General features: G+C 44.8%; 1 protein-coding gene across 1 annotated transcript in view; it reads right to left on the minus strand.

The window, feature by feature from the left end:
- CFAP54 (cilia and flagella associated protein 54) overlaps positions 1 to 18,796 on the minus strand; it is a 231,349-nt gene that overhangs the window by 75,668 nt on the left and 136,885 nt on the right. Inside the window, exons 46-49 of the mRNA XM_025213430.1 lie at positions 16,883 to 17,065; positions 15,950 to 16,036; positions 7,037 to 7,159; positions 3,660 to 3,713 (exon numbers count right to left, since the gene is read on the minus strand). Of these exons, the coding sequence (XP_025069215.1) occupies positions 3,660 to 3,713; positions 7,037 to 7,159; positions 15,950 to 16,036; positions 16,883 to 17,065 (447 nt within the window). The remainder of the gene's footprint in view (positions 1 to 3,659; positions 3,714 to 7,036; positions 7,160 to 15,949; positions 16,037 to 16,882; positions 17,066 to 18,796) is intronic.

Genomic DNA, 18,796 nt, shown 5'->3' on the forward strand with positions numbered 1-18,796 from the left:
GCTCCCCTCGCTGCTCCAGCAGTAGGGGAAGGGGTGTGGCCAGACATCAGCCTGCATGGCCCCCTGAGGCAAAAGGGCCAGGGAGGCAGTTTACTGCCCCCCTCCCTCCCCTTTCCTCCCAGTGAACGCCTGCCAGGGTCTGCGTATCTGGGGGGCAAGTGACAGAGGCAGTGGCCAGGGCTGCCAGACCCCAGCTGTAGTCCCTTGGAGGGAGAGGGGATGGAGAGGGGAATAAACCCCCTCCCCGCTCCCTTCACCTCAGGGGGCCACACCAGGCTGGCATCTGGCCACCCCCCAGAGAGTGGCGGTAGGGAAGCTGCAGGCACAGTACGGCCCTGTATACCAGGTACCAGGCGCTACCCCTACAGCTTCCCCACCCCACTACTGCCTGCCCAGTGGCTAGCTGCAGTTTGGCAGCACCTACCAGTATAGCCAGGGCAGCAGTGGGGAAGGCATACAGGTAGCACCCTGTGCCTGGTACATGGGGCCATGCTGTGTCTGGGTAGGAGAAGAGCGAGCATAACATGCCCAGGTCAGCGCCCAGCAGCCTGCAAGATGCAGGTAGTAGTGCTTGGGAGTGAGGTGGCAAATCTGTACTGGGTGTGCTGCTGCAAGGGCTGGGGCCAGCCCAGGCGCTGCTCTCCAGTGGGTAGAAGAAGCCACAGGCCAGAAGCTGCTCCTCCAGCTGCATGCTCAGCTCTGCCCTAGGCTAGCGCAGACACACTTGAGCCGGTTTTCCCATCTCCCCCTAGCCTGGGTCCCTCTGTTTGGCAGGGCTCGCATCCAGGATGGAGCCACCACCGCCGCAATCCCTCTGCGTGTCCCCACCTGGGCTTGGCACCGTTTTGCTCCCTTCCCTCCCCCACAGTCTGGTCTTTGCTCGTGGGCTGCCCCAAGCGAAACGCCAGCCCCAGTAGCTGGGAGGGTACAGCAGGATTGCCCCCTGGCTGGGAGGGAGGCTCTGGGGGTCCCGGGCTGTGCTGAGCCATGAACAGGGGGGAAAAGCTTGACATACCCTGGCTGGGTTCCATGCCAGTGGGACGGGAGAGGGAGGGGGGAATTAAACCCCTCTCCATCCGTGTTCGCTTGAGGCTGCTGCCGGGGCTGGCCACACCCCGCTGCTGCTCCAGGGGCGGGGGAGGGGAATGCTTGACAGGGGCTGTTCCACCCTGGTCAGGCAGACCCCAGCTGGCGTCCTCCAGGGGAAGAAGGGAGGGAGGGGAGAAATAAACCCCTCCCTGCCCCCTTTGCCTCAGGGGGCCATTCTGGGCCAGCTGGCCTTGCTCCCACCCCTGCTCCAGCTAGAGAGCAGAGGGGCAGGGCCAGCTCTGGTCTCTGGAGCAGACAGCACAGCCCGGCCCAGGGCTGAAAAGCATGCTGGGGGTCTCTGATTTACCTTAAACCAGCAAGGGGTCTGGGACAGACATTCCATAAACCGGTTTGACCCAAATCAATTAAGTCTGATACTACATTCAACCAGGTTTATCTTAAACCAGTTTTGGTCATTTTGAAACTGGTTTATATGCACTGAACTTCTGTCCTGTTACAGGTTTAAACCAGTTTCTATTACAGGTTTAAATTAGTTTTAAACTGATTTATGTGTAACTTCTGTCCCTAGCCTTAGTGTTACTTTGTTATCACTACTACTACTATTATTATTATTAACACTGCATACAGCAGTCTTTTGAACAAAGGTGATCACAAATAACCTTTATTTCAGAAATCTCAACCCCAAATCTAAACTCTGCCCACAAAAGTGACCCTCCTTAGAAAGGTTAAGGCATGAAACAAACTGCTATAATTTGCACCATGTCTACCTGATCCCCCTCCTCAAGAGAAAGCCCCAAACTAAACCTGCAGCACAAAACTAATAATAGAAATGTTCTTCCCACAGGATCGACAATAACTCCTCATCTGTAAATGCTTCTTTTTTATTATTCATAATAATAATAATTTGTAAGCATCCCCCCTCACAAGCCATGGCCCTCTGAAGTGAAAGAATTATTATCATCCCTGCTTCTCAGATAGGAAAATGGACACAGAAAAGTTGTGACAGAGAAAAGTGATGACTTGACTGCAGCAGAAGAATGCCCATGGAATCAGAGGGTCCCTTCTGAGATCTGCTTTCTAACACTCTACAATGCTTATATATGGTTTAAAAAGCAATGTATAACAGCTGTCTGTTGACCTCATAATATAACATTTCTGCGCAATACATTAACACTAGGGATCAGCAGAAAGCTGTCCAATAGAGAGGTGAATTCCTGATCTCATTTAAGTCAATGGCTAACTTCCATTGCCTTAAAAAGATGGGTGAAACCCTGGTTCCATTAAACACCTACTTCTCATCTACAAAGAAAGAAAAACACAAAATTTTGGGGGGCAATTATATAGCCCTTTCTTCAAGGGCTACACACTGAACAGAAATAGTTTAATTAAAGTCACAAAACACTCAAGTAATTTAACAGCCTCATACTAGATGAGTAACCTTAGAAGCAGGAAAGCTTAAATGGCTTCCAAAAAATCATATACCACAGCACAGCAGACCCAAGAAAGGAGAGATCTTGAGCCAGTGTTTCAATTATCAATTGAAGATTGAACATGTACCTTCAAACTGACATAAAACATTTTTAAATAAGCTTTTTAAGGAAGGGAAACTGGCCAGTTAGAAATCTCACTTCTGTCTGCTACACTTTGATTATTACAAACAACACACAAACTAACTGTAAATCAATTAAATCATGGGGGGAAATAGTTTTTTTCTCTCCTCAGTTTGTTTACAGTACATTTTTTATAATCAGTCTGCTTCATTATTTCTCCTGCACATTCAGTTAGTCATTTTCCCCTGTGATCTGTGTAGGTCTTTCATATAGCAGTAGGGAGACAAAGTAAAAAAAAAAAAAAAAAGTAGAAAATGAATCAACAGTTAGCATGCATCTTTCATTAATATAAGGCATGACTGTTCATTAAGTAGATTATAGATTTTGTGACCTTTCCTTTTTTTTCCCCCCACAATGGATTTCAGCTGCCATTCTGCCATTAAAAAAATCTTCTGAAATAGTATTGAAAGGAATAACAAAACTAGAGGAAGTTCTCAGTAGCATAAGGAGGTATATATGCTAGAAATCAGATCTCATAATGGAACCTAAGGGGGTAGTCATCTACTTTGGTCAACTCACAATCTTTCTATGTCACAATGAAAAAAAAGTGGGTGATTATAGCACTAACTTATTTCCTGAGCAGTCTGTTGTGAAGTTTAATATTAAAGTGCTAGAGAATGTCCCTTATTATAATAATAAAGGGAAGCTTTTACAGTGAATATAATAGAAAATGCAAGGTCATATAGAAACTATATATTACAAAATAAACTAAGCCCTACAGTTCCTGAAATGTTTAACTGATGCCATAAAGGTACACAGTCATGCTCTGTTTTAACATTTTAGCTCTATGAACATATCAAGCTGCTCTGTATGCACTGCCTCGACCAGAAGAATTGTAACAACATCTGCATAGCTCTGTTATGTGAGTGTTAATAACCCCACCCTGACTAGGCTACCTGCAGTATCAAGTGGGCATGGCTCCATTCCTTCTGGTTTAGGAGGCAGAGGAGCATGGTGTGCTTCAGAGACAAAACTTTAGAGGGGAAGGTGTTTTCTTACCTGTAAATTTACACTGGACAAGAGTGATTTTGACGGATCAAATTTCTGAAAGACCTGTAATTAAACAAAATGTAACAATGAATAATATGTGAACTGCTAATTAATGTAAAGGGTGGGGGAAGAAAACTGATGTAACATTATTGTGTTAATATAGTATGTTGTTAGGCAGGAATTCAGGAAAGCAATTAAGTCTTAACACTTAAATGAGGCTTAAGTGCATGTACAAGGCCTGTCCTGAATTGAGATGATTTTCAGAATGAGAGCAAAAAATACTACTATATAGCAATTATTTTCTTTAAAAAGTGTATATGTATTATGTTTGTGCCCTCTAGAAAGTAACAGTAGTATATTATGCTTGAAGGACATTCAGTCTGTTAACCCATAACCCCATGGAGTTTGTGTGAAGGAGTCATTAGCACCCTTCTAAACTCTACTGCCTAGGGTGTGGTACTACCTAGGAGCAGGCGGGACTCTGCCAGCACCAGGATTGGGGTTGCAGTGGCAGGAGCATGGAGCTGGGAGGTGCAGAGCCATGCAGGCATGTGGGCTATGACTTCCTTCTGTAGGCCTCTACATTTCCACCCTGGGGAAGCAGGTGGGGAAAGAGGGCTGCTCTGTGGGGCTGGAGTCAGGTCGACAGTGGTGGAGGGCTCTACCCCTACCCTCCACCCCAGGATGGTGGTCTGCAAAGGAAAGCCACAGCCCCTATGCCTCTTCACCTCCCAGCTCCATGCTCCTGCTGCTGCAGACCACGTCTTCCAGCCCCCTCCCTGCTAACCAGAGCAGGGATAGAGCCCAAGTGTCCTGTCTCCTAGCTGCACCCCTGCTTGCCAGCCTTCTAATGGTAAATCAGAACTGTGCAGACAAGAAACGGTATTAACCCTTAACATGAGACTGCTCATTCTAACTTTAGTACCACTTAACTTTCCACATATTTAGTATGGTCTAGGTGTAACATGCAACTTTACCCTTACTTTGCATCCTACTTAGTCCATTTCACTTCTTCTTTGCAATCACTCTCTTCCCACTATAGCTTGTATGAGTTTTTCACATTGCAACCAGGGAAGAAAACACTTTAGAACAAGAGGACTGTCATATTACTATAAAACTTGCAGGGAACTCAGAGCCACTTTGGTATATAAAACTATTTTTTACTCATCTTTTGGGACTAACCAAATTTCAGATGAAAACAGTCCTTCTAAAGGGCTACAAGCTTCTCCTGTAGTATAACTGCAAAAAATTGTTGTATGCAAGAAAATACACTGTGTCTGCATACGGTACATATACAGTATATATAACACACACATAGATATAGATATACATATATATGGAAGCTTTGCAAGTGACTAACTTAAAAGAAAGTTAAAATTACAAATAAAATATTCCACAATCAGAAAATGACAAAATCAATTTTGTGTACACATTTTTCACTCTGCTGGCTTTATAAAGAAGGGTGAAAACTGGGCCCCACAACGGAATTTTGACTTAAATACAATTAGGATTTCACTAAGAGTCTTTAATTATATGATCACATATTATTCTTCTATATCACGTCTGCTGTACTCATTGCATAGGCTTCATAACACAAAGTAACTGAAGAAATGATTCAATATTTACCTTGGACTTTAGAATATCTTCATATTCATAGATTGTAAGGCCGGAAGGGACCTCGGAAGATCATTGGGTCTAGCTCCCTGCACCAAGCAGAAAAGATAACTGGGGGTCAGGTGACCCCAGCAAGGTGACTGTCAAGTCTCCTTTTGAAGATTTCCAGGGTAAGTGATTGCACCACCTCTGGAGGGAACTTACTCCACAGTCTGGACACCCTGAATGTGAAGAAGTTTTTCCTAATGTTGAGCTTGAATTGGTCTTACAGGAGTTTGTGGCCATTACTCCTAGTTTTTCCCCTCCCGTGCCCTGGTCAATAGTTGCTCACTGAGCCCTTGATGTACTCCCCTAGTGTAGCAAAGCTGCTACCAGGTCCCGTCTCAGCCTTCTTTTCTTCAGGCTGAAGAGTCCCAAATCACTCTGCTTTTCCTCCTATGGCTTGCCATGTAAGACTCTGATCATACGGGTGACTCTTCTTTGGACTCTCTCAAGCTTGTCCACGTCCATGTTAAAATGTGGTGCCCAGAACTAGATGCAGTACTCCAGCTGTGGTCTGATCAGTGCTGAGCAGAGCAGAATAATCACCTCCTTGGTTTTGCTGGAGATGCATCAATTGATGCATGCCAGAGTATTATTTGTCCTACTGGCTACAGCATCGCACTGCCGGCTCATATTCATACTGTGGTCTATTATTACCCCCAGGTCCGTTTCATTCATGGTGCTAGTCAATTTGGTGCTGTCAAGCCTGTAGCTGTGTTGAGGGTTGCTCGTCCCGAGGTGGAGCACTTTACATTTCTCAACGTTGAACTTCATCAGATTCCAATTCGCCCAACTTGCTAGTCTATCTAGGTCCTCCTGTATCTGTAGTCTATCTTTAAGCGTGACCATGCTTGTTGGTGTTGGTGTTGTCCACGAACGTGGCCAGTGAACTTTTCACCCCCACATCCAAATCGTTAATAAAGATGTTGAAAAGTACTGGAGCAAGCACTGACCCCTTCGGGACACCGCTGCCCACTTCTCACCAAGATGACACAGATCCATTCACTACAACTCTCTGGGTCCTATCCTGCAGCCAGTTTCTCACCCACCTGACTGCCTTGGAGTTAAGCCCACAATCCTCCAATTTTTTTACAAGGACATTGTGGAATACTAGATCAAAGTCCTTTTGGAAGTCTAGATATACTGACCCTACTGACCATTTCTGACCCTACTGCACAGTAGTTCATTGCTACTGTGCAGGGGCATAGGTGGGCATGGTGACATAGTGTCTTGTGTAGACACGCCTAATGTGGTGTACTAATTGGTACTTTCTGTAGCAACAGTACACAAGGGAGCAATGCAGCCAGCATCACATCTAGCCATCTTTGACTCCCCAGCCTAAATGGCCAAACAACGAGGTCTGCTGGAGCCAGCTTTTACCATGAATCTAGAGCAAAGCTCTCTCAATAACACAATGAAATGACTTTACCATTCTCCCTCTACACCCCACATGCAGAGAGGTAGTACAATGAAATATATATATTACATAATGTATTATAATATATTACAAATTGCGTGTATGTAATAGATATAAAAAGATCTGTCTCATTCAATGGCAGATATCTAAACTGCACACTGAAAGAGGCAAGGACATTAGAAGCTTTTAGGAAGTAGAAATGGCTATGCTGCATGTGAAAATTTTGGATCTTTTTAATTTTAAGAAAGAGAACCAAATGCTATAGATTAGTAGCATAAAAAGGTGTAGATCATTTAAAATGTATGTATATTACCATATTTTTCCCCAAAGGTCTGCAGCCTGTAGGTAGTTTCCAGGGAGTTCTTTCTCCATGATTAAGCAGACTCAGTTCGTTTAAGGCCTCCATAAAAAATCCTGAATCTGTAAGTACTTTAAACTGTAAAGAATTAAGAGACTAAGTTTTAGATTTGGGGATTTTTCTAAGCTATTCCTTTTATTCACATTAAAATATATTAAGTGAAACTGCCAAGTAGATTTGATCCTTTGAGAATCACAAAATTAATGGAGAATGTTTTCTGGTAGAGAGCAATCCTGTATGTCTTAAGGCCTTGTTACACATTGCACTTTGAGCTGCTCAAATGTTGACCGATGTTAGTGCTAGCTCAACTTTGGAGCAGGCATATCTAAAGTATAAACTTCTTCTCTGACAGTCTCCCACCTGCACAGCTGTGACTTGTCACTAGAAGACTGTGTAGTGGGGGCTGGAGTCAAGCACCTGCTCCAGACCCATAGCGCCAGCCAAGGCAGCAAGGGACTTACTGGTGTGGGACCGGGATAGCAGCCTGTTCCCAATGCACTGGAAAAGGGTTCAGGAGGGGAAACAGGAGATGGGACAGGCCCCAGAGGCACGGGACCAGGTGCCCCAGGGAGCCTGTTCTGATTGGCTCAGAAGGTGGACCAGACCATTTAAAGAAGAGGCCAGATGGGGACTCTCAGTTAAGAGAAACCAGCAAAACCAGGAGCTGCATAGATTGGAGAAAAAAGAAGATCTAGGCAGCTGAACTGGTGGGAGCCACCAAGGCCCAAACAAGCTCCGAATGAGGATCCAAAGCTCCTCGGGAAAAGATAAGTAAAGCAGACAGCAGGCAGTGTGGGTCTCTATGGCCACACTAAAGACAAGCCAAAAAGGGAGACATTCCCCAGAACAGCCAGCAGAAACCAGTAGAGTGAGGGAGGATGGGACCCAGTGGGACTGGTGCCAAGGCAAGGGAGAGATTTGCCCAGTAAGCATGAGGAGAAGTGAAAGAAGAATTCAGGACTGATTTATGCAGCCTAACTAAATGGTGATACAGTACTCAAAGAAAAAGTGATTATTTTATGAAATTTGAATGAATTTGAGTCCGTGATTAAGAAATAAGCCATGATTTATTTTATCAGTGTGAATGAATTACAGTCGAGAAGGAGAGGCGCAGAGGAGACTGACTAGTGATTAGGAACAGCCGCACAGCCTTTACCTCAGCATCTCCAAGGGAACTGATTTTGTAAAGCCTGAAGTAAGGTGGAGGGGAAGGCCAGGGGAATAATAAATAAATTGATCTAAGGACTACTTAAATGAGTTTCTAAGTTTCATAAGGGAAAGCATTCAGCAAGAGAAGAAGCACCAGTGAGCAAAAGACTAAAAAGATCCAGGAGTTCAGAGACTGGACCCTGATAGGCATCCCCATTACAGATGAACTGGGAATTTCCATCACAGGCCTAAGAGGAAAGGGGCAGGGTATACGAGGAGAGAGGCAGGGTATAGGGAAAGTGAAGCCCTGTGATGGCTTAAAAAGGGTATTTAAAGGTTTGCTTTTTGGGAATTGGCTTACGGGGGGGGTGTATGTATGTATGTATGTGTATATATATATACATATACATACATACATACATACATATATGTGTATATATATATAAAAGAAAATTGCCCGTCAAGAATGATGGGCGGGGCAGCTGAGGGGAGAGAGCCCTGTGTCCACCTCCCTCCTTCATCCAGGCCTGTTTAACACATTCCCAGCCACCACTTGGGGTTTGGCTCTGCTCCCCACCTCCCCAGCTGTGTCAGGTCTGGGCCCACTCGTCCCCTCCTCCCCCACTGGGTCAGGCCCAGACCTGCTCCTCCCCTCCCCCCGCAGCACATCAGCCCCGGGCCCGCTCCTCCCCCCCGGCCACGTTGAGCCTGGCCCTGGGCCTGCTCTTCCCTTCCCCCACAACCATATCGGGCCCAGGGCAGCTCCCCGCCCCACCACCACTTGGTGTCTGGGCCCTTTCCACCTGCCACCGCCACCTCCAAGAAGAAGGGGGGGGGGCAAGGCCAGCAGTGCTGGCCTCACCCTCAGCTCTGTCCCCACCATCGTGGCGGCGCTCCACCACTGCCTCCTGTCCAGAACGCTCTTGGAGTACTCTGATTGGTTGTTTCAGACAACCAATCAGAGTGCAAATGAAGTGTTATGGACAGACAGACTAAGGGTTTTATAATATTATAGATAGATATAGATATCTATCTATATATGCATACATTAGGATGGTTTAGGATGGGCAGCAGGGGTTAATTGATTTTTAAAAGCTTGGGTCTCACACACACAGGTTACTTCAACCTTCAGAAGCCAACAGCCTGTCTAACACAACAAGACCAATGGATATACATGCAGCCTGAGAAAGTGGGGGCATTTACCACACTGTTCCATAACATGAGATGCTGTGGCACCAATGCACAAGGCCAGAGAGGGGGGCCTAAAATTCCTGTTTTGGGAAGGGTGTGCATGTGATGAGCTTGGAATGTGTGGATGAAACAGTGTGATGACCACAGAGAGACTGTGGGAGCACACCTCCCACACTCCTGGAAGGTCCCAAGCGGGGACCAGCAAGAAGAAAGCTGTCAAACCCCAACGAGAAAATGGTTGGCCCAGGAAGGGCCACAGGAGCTGCTCACCAGCAGAAGGACGGCTCAGCAATATCAGAAGAATGGCAGATGAGTCCCACATAGCCTCCAGCATGCTTTAAAAACACGTGCTGGCTGTGTGTGCGGGGACAGCCAGCTGCTTCTGGTTTAACTGGAAGTGACAAGCCAGCTTTAAAAGAAAACTGGCAAATAGCTGTGAGGAGGGAAGCCATGGAAGACCACCAGCAGAGCAACAAGCCAAAGAAGACCGGCGAAGGCAACCATGCCCCCATGCCAGGGAAGACTGGCACCAGAAGAGCCACACCGGGGAAGACTGGTATCAGGGCAAGCAAACCGGGGAAGACCGGCACAAACTTGGGAGTCAAGAAAAGGAAAGCAGCTGGCTGCGGGACCAAGATTGGCCTGGCGTAGGCAGTCTACCTCAGAGAGTGGACAGACGCCAAGCAGGAGAAGGGACTGGCAAACAGGACACCGGAGCAGGACCCAGACTATGATGTTGCTGAGAAAGTCACATAACCAGGAATAAAGATATGGTACCAGAAAATGTTGAATCATGAGTTCATTAATAACACCATTTCCTTGATAAATTGCAATAAGACTTTATTAAGTTAATTGACTGATTATTAGGATTGACATAGAATTGACATAAAAGGACTTTGAGCTTTTATGAGGTAACATCTGGTTGGTGAATGGCTAGGATGAAAGAGGAGGTAGGAGCCCTGAGGAAACAGCCATTACTCTCACCTGATGAATTTAACCTGGGGAAGCCTCCCAGTCCAAATAAATAAAATCCAAGTTGTGGCAGGTGAGAACGGACGCCAGCAAACAGGCATATCAAGATAAACACTGGCTGTAGAACAAGACCTCAGAGGCAAGGACTAAAATTGTAGTGTGCTTAGTTACATACTGTCAAATGAGCACTGGTACATAGTGGTGCATTGGCAAGTGTACAGGGCAAGACATTAATAGATAAAACACAGGTACATCTTTAGAAGCCCAGCAAATACAGGCCACATAATAGCAGGCTTGGATCCAACGTAGTGCTGCTGATTTCCGAATGCCAAAAATGACTTGGGATGACAATCCAGAGTTGTACATAGAGACCTTTGAGAGGGCTGCAGTGCAGATGGGCCTAGAGAGATCACTATGGGTGAGTCAGCTAGGGCCCTGGTCATAGGGAAAGCCCAGGCAACTTACCAAGCCTTCCCCAGAAAAGAGAGGCAGGGGATTACACAAGAGTTAAAGCAGCCATATTGTACTGCCTTGAGATAACTCCAGAACATTATAGTAATTTATTTAGATCAAGAAAACAGAAGGAAGATAAAAGGCCCAGAATACTTTTACAATTACTTAGAGACTTAATGAATAAATGGCTTAACCCGGAGATCTATGATAGAGAGAAGGTAGCATATCAGAATGTATTAGAACAGCTTTTAAAAGATCTGGAGGAAAATACCCAGAACTGGGTGAGGAGACACCTCCTGCAAAACTGCAAGGAAGCTTTGAAATTGGCAGAAGCCTTTGCATTTTCTGAAAATGAGTCTACTAGGGAAAGGATTTTAACAACTATGGGAACTCCTTAAATTGGAACAAGGGAAGGAAACAGGAGCCTAGTAAAGGGATATCCAAAGAAGTCACATACTATAGATGGAGACAGAGTGGACACGTATCCAGAGATTGTGGATATGGGAATACTATAAAAGGAAGGTCTAACAACCTACATAAAGAACCCCGCAACCATAATAGAGAGTTTGAGGAGAAAGAGGCCATGGATTGTAGCTATGGGGCCTGTGAAGAAATAGCAAAATGGGAAAAACTGGTGGTTGCAGTGTTAGTGGGAGGAAAACCTATAAAGGCCACACCAGACAGAGGATGCGCTCAAACCATGCTTTGAGCCAATCTGCTCCCACATCATTTACTCCAGAGGGTATGGCCGGTGAAGGTGAAATGCACACATGGGGAATCACAAGAATATCGACAATATATACTCCCCATAAATATATTAGGATTTCAGAGTAGGGGTAACCCCTGACTAGTTTGTGACATGACTATAGGATGGAATTGGGATCCAGTACATGAGAGTAAAATGAAAAGTAAGACAGTGAAATGAAAGACCGGAGGAAGAAGGCTGGTTAGAGGAAGAAGAGATAAAATCATCTGAAGAAGGGGATGTGAACTTCAAAGAAGTGGCAAGCAGGGCCCAGTTTCAGGAAGCCCAGTCTAAGGAGGAAGAATTCCAACAGATTATGAGTAAGGAAGTGGCCAAGATAGACAGGGAGGAAGCAAGACTCAAAAAGATGCCAAAGAGAACCTTATTACAAGGTGAGAAATGGTTGCTTTATCGGGTAAAGAAAAAGCAAGGGGAGGAAATAGAACCACAGCAATTGAAGGTTCCTAAAGTATTTAGGGAGGCTGTGTGGAAGATGGCCCACATAATTCCCATGGTGGTAGGAGCAGCATATGAGTAATGATAAAACAATAGCATGTATATCCTGTTGGGTTTTTTTTGCCAGGTTTATATGAGGAGATAGCTAAACAATGCACCTCATGCAGGGACTGCCAACTAGCTAGTGATGCCAGGCCACCTAGGGCACCTTTGCAATCTACGCCCCTCATCCATAGCTATACTCTCAAAAGAGGTTTTTATATTGTGGGACCATTACCAAAAAGCAGGACAGGATACCAATATATCCTCATCATAATTGACTGTGCCACTAGACACCCTGATGCAGTTGTATGTGGCTACAGGGACTCACATGAGGGAAGAACTCCTCAAATGGATATCCTGGGCTGGGATTTCTAAGAAAGCGGTGACTAATCCAGGCACCAACGTCATGGCTAAAATCTTATAGGACACTTATAAAGTCCTTGGAATTAAAAGACTGCAGACCTCTATTTATCATCCGCAAACAAACGGATTAATAGAGAGGTTAAATGGGATTATTAAAAAAATGCTTTGTAGATATGCTCAAAAGGACCCATGTACATGGGACTTGTGGATTACGCCTCTTATGTGCATTGAGAGATGTAGCACAAGCCACCACAAAATTTTCACCTTTTGAATTGGTCTGTGGTCACAAACCAAGGAGACTGATGACAGCCTTAAAGGCAAGCTGGGAACAGCCCCCTTCATAAGCTACAGAAGCTAGGGCACACTGTCAGGACTTGCAAACATGCCTACAATGGCCCAGACAGGTAGCTCTGGAGAATTTGCAGGAAGCCCAACTAAACAAGAAGATAATTACGATAGGACTACTAAGGAGCGTGAATTCCAAGTAGGTGACTGGGTGCTAGTGATGTAACCTACCTCAGCCAGTAAATAGTTAACTAAATGGCAAGGCCCCTTTGAGATAATCAGAAGGGCAGGGCTTGTAGATTATTACGACCAGGACATTCGCGAGAAAGACAAATCTTTCGTGTAAATTTGTTAAAAGTCTAGAAGGGAGTAGAGGGCTGGTGGGCAGAGACAGAAGAGGAAAATATTGAGCTAGGACCAGAAATAGCTCAGAAAAACAAAAAGGGCCCATCAGAGAAGGAAGTAAAAGTTGAAGAAAGCCTAGAGAATGGACAGAAAAGGGAAATAGTTCAGCTTTTACAAGCTTTCGAAGATGTGTTTAGGGAGGAACCCAGGAAAGCAAGGGGAGTAGAGCACCATATTCACATTTCCCCAGGAACTATAATTCGAGAACAATGGAAACCAGACCCCATCTTTTATGTGGGGTGCACGACAAGTATTAAAGAAAATGCATGAAAAAGGGATAATAGTGCCTTCTAAGAGTCCATGGTGAAGTCCTTTAGTAACCGTACCCAAACCAGATAGGACTTTACATCTCTGTATAGATTTTAGGAACAAGGCATCTGGATCCTAAATCCAGAGCCAACACCCTGCAGAAGAACTGTGACCCTACCAGACAGACCTTCACCCAAAGAGTCATCTAACCTCCCCAACAAAATCAAATCATCAAGTCATGGCAGGGAAGCAACAGAGGTCAGTGATAGTCCAGCACAGTGGTAGATATAAAGTTCAGGCCTGGTCACAGGCTGGTAAGCGGGGGCTTAACAAGGAGCTACAGCTATAAATTGCCACTACATTGCTGGTGAGCCAGGACAGGCTTCTATCCCTGCTCAAGGTGGAGCTATGCGACAGATGGGTTGGGGCGTGGGGGGCAGGAACATGAAGCTGTAAAACAAAGAGTTAATGGGATTGGGGTGAGTAATAAAGTGGAAGGTGGACAGGAAAAGGGGTGAGGGAAGGGTGGTAAAATGAAGAACATCACTGAAGGATAAAATAAAAAGAGGTAAAAAAAGATAATTTAAAAAGAAATGAAGAGGAAGTAAACTAAAGAAGGTCTCATGTTTCAATAAATTGGGATCTGAGACTAGGGCGTGGAGGTGCTAACTGTGCTTCCCAGGATGGAGGGAAGGTGGGAGCAGTGAGGGAAGGCACTTTTTTGGGGAGCTACTGCCCTTTCCTCAGGGGGACCCGATCCAGCCCCCTACCTTTCCCCCTACCCATCCCTCCCTAGACCTGATTCCTGGACCTGTCCATGCCCTCCAGCCTGGCTAGCTGACATGTGCTTTGCAGGCTGTTTGCAGAGGCTTGCACCCTTTAGAGTGGGAAGGTCATACCCCTGGAGGCAGGAGAGGGAGTTGGCTTGATGTTGGAACCACTCCCTGGGCAGCATAGTTCAGGGGGTGGAAAGTTTATCTACATGAAACAGAAGGACAGGGGAGGGGACACTGCATCCTGGGATGCTGGAGGACTGCAACTTGGGCAGCTCATCTGTGGAGAGTGGCCACACATTGCTGGAACATGAACTGGGTAACATGGACTGGAGATAACCCTGCCCTGGAATGGCTTAATTTTAAGCCACCTAAAGTGTGCGTAAAACTAGTGTTAGGTGTTAGTGTGTGGACAATCCAGGGATTAAGAGCTCCAGAAGCCATCTACAATTAATGTGTAACAACACCCTTACACCCCAAATGTTAAGGATTTCACAAAAAAAATGAACAAATTTAATCTAAACCTGAAAAATATCTGAGTTCGAATTTGGTCTGGTTAGAACTTTGGTGGATAGTTCAAATCAAGTCAAGCCAATTGTTATTTCAATTTCAATTTACTGATCCCATCCCCCTAATTGTTATTACAATTTCCTTGAATCATCCAGGACCGACAACTATTAGCTTTCACTTACAAATATAGTTGTTTTTAAAAATCCACTCATCTCCAAGACTAAAAAAACTACAAAGGGAATTTTAGTGAAATGGCAAACAAATGTATTACCAAAGCTGTGTCAACCTGATGGAATTACTGGTGTTGATGATAAATGAGGACATAAACAAGACAGAATAAATCTATTCACATTCATATATTTATATTCATATATAAGCCATATTTTTTTTAATGTTAAAAAGAACAAGAGAGGAGTAACACAATTTTTGTCAAAGAGGAAGCTGAGAGCAGAAGGGAAAATGTTATATTCATATTTTTAAGAGGGTGTTAGCCAGCTGGGGAATTGCTTATTCATTCTTTGTTTACAGTCTTTGTTTCCCTGGGACAAACTCTCTACCCACAGGAATCAATGTAAAGAGTCAGCAAAACAAATATACAAATAACCCTGGGTCTTTTTCCAGACCCAGAGAGAGAGCCCAGGCTTCCCTTTCTTTCTCAATTCCCACCAGCAAACTCATGATCTCCCAGCTTTCTTCATGGTCCTTTCTGTAACCCCCTGAAGAAAGGCAACCCTGGCATGGTGCTTGGGGCTTGTCCAGGAGCCAGCCCTCCTGATTTCTCCTCCTAGCTGTATGCACTGTCTGATGCAGGGATAGTACTCTGGTTTGGACTTCTGCCTCCAGCCCTGCAGCCTTCCTCTCTTGCTCTCTGGTCTCTCCCTAGCAGCTTTTTAACTCCTTTTTAAAAATCATCACTGTCAGCTGACCCACTCTATACAGGCAGGCTTGTAATCACCCTCTGCCTGCTTCCAACTGAGCTGAAGCCCCTCAAGGTATACAGTCTGGTACAAGGGTGTTCTTAACAATGGTGCATAAAATAGATATAATAAATAATAACAATGAATAACAATTACACTCATAAAGTACTCTAGCTCCAACAAGATGCATATAGAGATAAGTAATAATGGACAACAGCTCAACTATAAGGTTTTCTTTTCCAGTTCATAGCACCATGAGACATACTGAGCAAAGTTAAATCAAATTAATTTAACAATAAAGTTATATAAAAGGGTTATTCAAAATATAATGCATTAGCCAGAAAGTCTGTTTGATTACCTTGAGGATTCTTCCTTCAATACATTTAACTGGGTCCCGACAAATTTCGGAAACAAAGTATTGATACAACGTGAACAATGGCAAAACCTGGAGAAAAATTATAGGTCAAGTCATAAATGCCAAAAAGCATGCAAGTACAGAGATACAGGACTGCAAAACTGTGCATTACACAAAAACAAACATATGATGCACAGCTGGTCATTCAGCTGCAGCAGTGGAGGGGATGAATTAAAGAGAACCCCTTAATAATTTATAATTTTTCCATATATAGAATCTAATTACTGGGGGGGTCATCTTAAATTTGAGTAAATGTGGTAATCCTTCAATTCCTAGAGCACTCTCTTCCATCTAACCCAGGGGTGTCAAGCTCACCCTGTGCCCTGAGAGAATTGAGGCAACAAGGCTCCCTGTGAGCCAGATCTGTGGGGCAAAAAACAGCTATGGGAGGACCTACCAGTGGCTGTGCAGCTGCACTCTCACCAATGAAGCTGGATGAGTGACTGTGGCAGGCAGAGAAAGTGGCCATAAGGCTAGGTAGCAGTAGGGCAATTAGATTTTGTCAACATGGCCCTTGCTGTCCCCTTCTGTTGGCAACAACCATGTCCAAAGGGGCACTGGGCCCCGGATTCTACAGTGGGCTCCGCCCCCTGCTAATCCCATTCCCGTATTCCCTAGTCTGCCAATAGCCCAGGGGGACTGGATGGAACAGCTCTGTAGGCCAGATCCAGCCCAGGGGCCATATGTTCGACACCCCTGCTTTAACCCAGTAGCAGAATTCAAGATTTCCCTGAAATTGTCCTCTTAAGCTTAGCAGTGTTTGCTCTGCTAGAGGAAAGTACACCTGCTTGAAGGATCAAGTTGATCCTTCATAACAATTTTACATTGAACATGATGGCTTGCAATTCATTCTTGTACATTTTTAGTGGTACTCACCATTAGATTTTGCTTTGAGCAATGCAATTCAAACATAAGAAAGTACAGACTTGCAACTACACTGGGTACATCAGCTCTATAGCGATCAGAGAACAAGTCAACGCCAGGGATAAGTTTGTTTATTTCATACTGTGCAAAGTTGCAGTCAGCTGTCGGATGTGGAAGTGATGCATTGAACAGGGTCTGAAAATAATAAAAATGAAGTATTTTTTTAAATATACATCCAGTCATGAAACACAAGAAAGGAATGAACAACCCCCAAAATTCAGTCAATGTCTATTGTTATAGCTGGTTCTAAACAAGACCTTGCAAAGTCTTACAGGAATTATGAATGTTTATAAATCAGAACCTTGATAAGGGAAGATGTCTAGTGTCAAAGAAATAGTGGGGAGCATCAGAAATCATAGTGGAAAGAAGAGAAGCAAATTTAAATCTGAAAAAAGAACCCACAAAGTATCTGTTTGTCTAGACATTAAGCAAACAAAATTATATTCATACTTAATGCTAATCTGTTTTGCTTGGTCAAGAAACCATGGAAGTGGTATTCTCCCCCATCGCTTGCTCTGACAAGCAGGATGACTCATCATAATCTAAGATTTGCCTATTCTTTAATTATGTTTTCTCATCCACAACTTTCTGATAACCTATACTGCCTCTGAGCAGATTTGTACAAAAATACTTTTGCATGGTACTGGAACAGAGATTGGTATTTTCAGTTATCTTTTAAACACACACATAGATGGAGAGAAGTCACCCCCACCCCCAAAAAACAAAATCAACCATCCAGATATCAGTTAAGAGATGCAATTGATGAATTTCCCCCAGCCCTCTGTTCCTTTTTTTTCTTCAAACTCTGTTCTACTTAGGAGAATTAAACCTGCTAAGCAAGGTCAAGAAAATGGACTTCCTGTGAACTGCTTAAGGAAGCATCAAACTGGGCAAGCTGAGGACAGAGACCTACACAATGAGAAAATCATGAATAGTGATTACCAGGAATTTTGGTTTTCTCCATTTAAAAATCCAAAATTCTCTGATCCCCCCCGCTCCCAAATTCTATAAGTTTAAAACCCCAAATCCATGTTTTTCCATGATTAAAATGAAACGCCATTTTATATATCCATTGAGTATGTATACATATATGTATGTATGTATAGGTATCAGTTCAACACAGTGTTTTATTGATATATTTACAATTTTAAAGCAATGCGAAAGTCTACCAGCGCTTCAAGCATAATGATAAAATAAATTCTAAATACCTATATATTTTGGCATTTGGAATTTTTTTTTTTTATCATAGAAAATTAGAATTCTCCCTGCCCCCTTCACTCACCAGGATGCAGGTCCAGTTGCAGGTGCCCCCCTACTCTGTGGTGCTGAGTAGCCCCGATATGCCAGTGCCCCTTGCTTCCAACCCACAGCCCCCCAGCCCTGCTGCTGCCCCTCACTCCTGACCTGCAACCCCCTGGCCTTGCTGGTGCCCCTTACTCCCAACCAGCAGACCTTCATCCCCGCCAGTGCTCCTCACTCCTGACCCACAGCTACCCACCTCTCCACCTCCCACAGCCCTGCTGGTGGCCCTCACTCCCACCCCTCTGCCCCCCACCCCTAGACCCCATCCCCCAATGTGTGGGGAAGGGGGTAGGTGCGTGGAGCAGAGCACGGATGTGTAGGGCAGGGGCAGTATGGGGCAGAGTGGGTGCCAGGCCACAGGCAACACCATAGGTGATGCATCGGAGGGCATGGGGGAGCATGTACCCTACCTGATTTGGACACCCACACTGAGGCACAGGGCTTCAGCCTGGCTGGACCTGCACTGAGAAGGAGCCACCTCTGCAGCTCAGCAGTCAGAACCTGGCAGGGGAGGACAGAGCAGGGCTGTGAGACTCATTACTGCTGCCACCACTACCGCTGGGA

The sequence above is a fragment of the Alligator sinensis genome, unplaced genomic scaffold, assembly GCF_000455745.1.
Source record: "Alligator sinensis unplaced genomic scaffold, ASM45574v1 scaffold154_2, whole genome shotgun sequence".
In the NCBI taxonomy this organism is placed as follows: domain Eukaryota; kingdom Metazoa; phylum Chordata; order Crocodylia; family Alligatoridae; genus Alligator; species Alligator sinensis.